This window comes from Centroberyx affinis, unplaced genomic scaffold, assembly GCF_046629955.1.
Source record: "Centroberyx affinis isolate AG114_WGS23_722 - 3 ecotype Tasmania unplaced genomic scaffold, CSIRO-AGI_Caff_v1 ptg006602l_1, whole genome shotgun sequence".
NCBI classification, from domain to species: Eukaryota; Metazoa; Chordata; class Actinopteri; order Beryciformes; family Berycidae; genus Centroberyx; species Centroberyx affinis.
In genome coordinates this window covers 2,897-5,420 of record NW_027283345.1, presented here as the reverse complement: position 1 = coordinate 5,420, position 2,524 = coordinate 2,897, and the positions used below count along the sequence as shown (strand labels likewise).

Sequence of the window (2,524 nt, the reverse complement as noted above, 5' to 3'; positions counted from 1 at the left end):
TGAGTTAACCTGCTTGAGTTACTGATAATGTCTATTATGTAAATGGCATTGAGTCTTCTTCCAACCAGGTGTGTTTCTGGGCACTGCATAGGAAGATCAAGCTTATAGAAATTTTGCTATGACAGTCTAGATAGTGTAACACTTGCAAACTCAAATAAACCTTGGTGTGACACAACAAACCTGGAATATTCCCAATGATAATAATTTAACTGATTTTTTTTTCACTAGCAAACCTTACATCTAAGTTGCATAATGCAAACCTATCTTCATACACTGTTCATATAGGACTGTGTTTGATAAGAGTACCAATATTTATGTCATGACTAAATGTTGTGAGGTGACCCACCTTTGATCCAGTGTAGTTCAGTCCCATGGATTAAATCAGTATGCAGCAGAATAATAATGGCTACAAGTAATACTATCTATACACTGAGGCAACAGCAAGTTGGTTAACTTGGACTATGTGGTCTAGATGTGTGGCTTTAGTCAATATTGTCAGAAATTACTCACACTGTTGTAAGTGTAATAACGTAATTGTAATAACCAAGGTAAGATGGAGATGGAAAAGTAATTTGAGGGCAATGGACTACAGAGTGATGACATCTAAGACTTATTTAAGAGATGATCCAAGACAAACTGTTATATGTAAAGTAAAGATTTATTTCAAAACACGTTCCATTCTACATGTTAAATACATGTAGACATCATAAATAAGTTAATTTCTTTGGGAGCATTTTCCAGAGAAGTGTCAGTGGTTCTTGAAGAGCAGGAGTTTCTGTAACAGAAGAAACTGCAGTAAGTAACAGTTAGCATACATCATCATGATGATTACAGCACAGGATGAAAAGTACTTAATTTGTGAAGCACTGGCTCCAGTAGAGGTGAAAAAGCTACCAAGTCATTACTATCTATGACCGATGTGAACCATCTCACATCGATAATGCTCTAAATTAAGTTCAAAATAAATCTCCTCACCTGGTTAAGCGAGTAAACCCTTGACATGGACCTGGCTAGCGATGTGTAGCATGAACTTGACTCCCTGTGAGAAACACAAGACAACGTTCAGCACAAGTGGAGCATCACAAATGCAAAGTTTAGTCTATGATCTAACCAACATTTCTATGTTTAACTGAGTTTAATTTGTTTAACTTGCCTGACGTTAACCCATGGATATGTTAGCTGACTCCGTCTCGTTATGCTAACCGTTATTACCATCGTTAGCTTAGCTCAACTTTATCCAGACTGAATCACTTCACATCGGATGTAAGATTTATACAAATAAAGCAAATGTTCTGTGATTGTGATTAAATGATAGAGTCATACCTGGACGACGGTTTCCCCGAAGAGCCGAGTCTGCAGCAGCAACAGTCAATCAGAAGCTAGAACCTAGAACCTAGAAAGCTGCACATGAACGCGCCGTTGTCACGGACGCTACGAGAACGCCGCTTGACTCGTTCATGTGGGATAGGCGGGGCCAAGAAAAACACTACTGCGCAGGTGCTGTCGGCCACGGAAGTAGGAGTCGTAGAAACTTTTTCGGCGTATGCGCTGGGTGAGCAACTTTCATTGGAATGAATGGGCCGCCATCTTTGAATGCCTCATCCATAGTTTAATACATCCATGGTTTACCCCACAGGAGAGAGGCCATCTGTTAGTCAGACGCCCTCTAGAGGCCATCTGACCAAGAGACACCTCACTAAGCGTTACCTGTGGCCTATGGACAAAAGGTTATTCTCCTGTCCATGACTCTGCTTAATGTTAAAGTGTTTAATGTTTAAAGTGCTGTTAGTGAAGGATTTTATTGGTGTGTGTGTGTGTGTGTGTGTGTGTGTGTGTGTGTGTGTGTGTGCTTCAGCCGATGCTCAGAAACACATCCTGGTGAAGCAGGAGATGGACTGGTTTGAGGCTCGGACGTTCTGCAGGAACAAGTACAAAGACCTGAGCAGCATCAGCAGCTGGGAGGAGAACCGCAGCATCTCCAGTCTGCTGCGGACTGACGCTACTGACGCTACTGACGAGGATGAGGATGAGGATGAAGATGAGAACAATGTCAACAGCAATAATGATGAAGGTGATGTCCGTGCGTGGATTGGCCTGGTCAAGGAGGAGTCTTGGCAGTGGTCGGACGGCGCCTCCTACAGGCGGTGGGCGGAGCCGCAGGGCGGTCAGACGGCGTCGGACGGGAGCCGACGGTGCGGACTGATGAACACGACTCTTCTCTCCACAGCCTGGCACGCCCGAACCTGCACTGAAAAACATCCCTTCATCTGTTACTCTGGTGAGTCAGTCGAGCTGCTTGTTCAGAAGTAGGACGGACAGAACGGTCATTCTCAATCAAATCAACGCTCCTGGGCGGTCGGAGCGGCGGCCATCTTGCTGTGACCCGTTGGACTAGCTTCTGTATGAAGAGACTCACAGCAAGTCGCTGAGCTGAGAGGTTTTACAGCAAGAACCAAAGCAGCTTCTCTGTCTCCTTGCTGCCATGGATTGCTAACATGCTAATGTTGACTAGAAGAGCTAGAGA

The 2,524-nt window shown here is 44.1% G+C and overlaps 1 protein-coding gene across 1 annotated transcript; it reads left to right on the top strand.

Moving 5' to 3' along the window:
• Window positions 1–1,890: 1,890 nt before the first annotated feature.
• On the top strand, window positions 1,891–2,278 carry LOC139638859 (C-type lectin BfL-2-like; the record flags this gene model as incomplete). Its single annotated transcript, XM_071512884.1, has 1 exon — window positions 1,891–2,278. A coding segment is annotated over exon 1 (388 nt), but the record flags the coding sequence as incomplete, so codon positions are not given.
• Window positions 2,279–2,524: the final 246 nt, after the last annotated feature.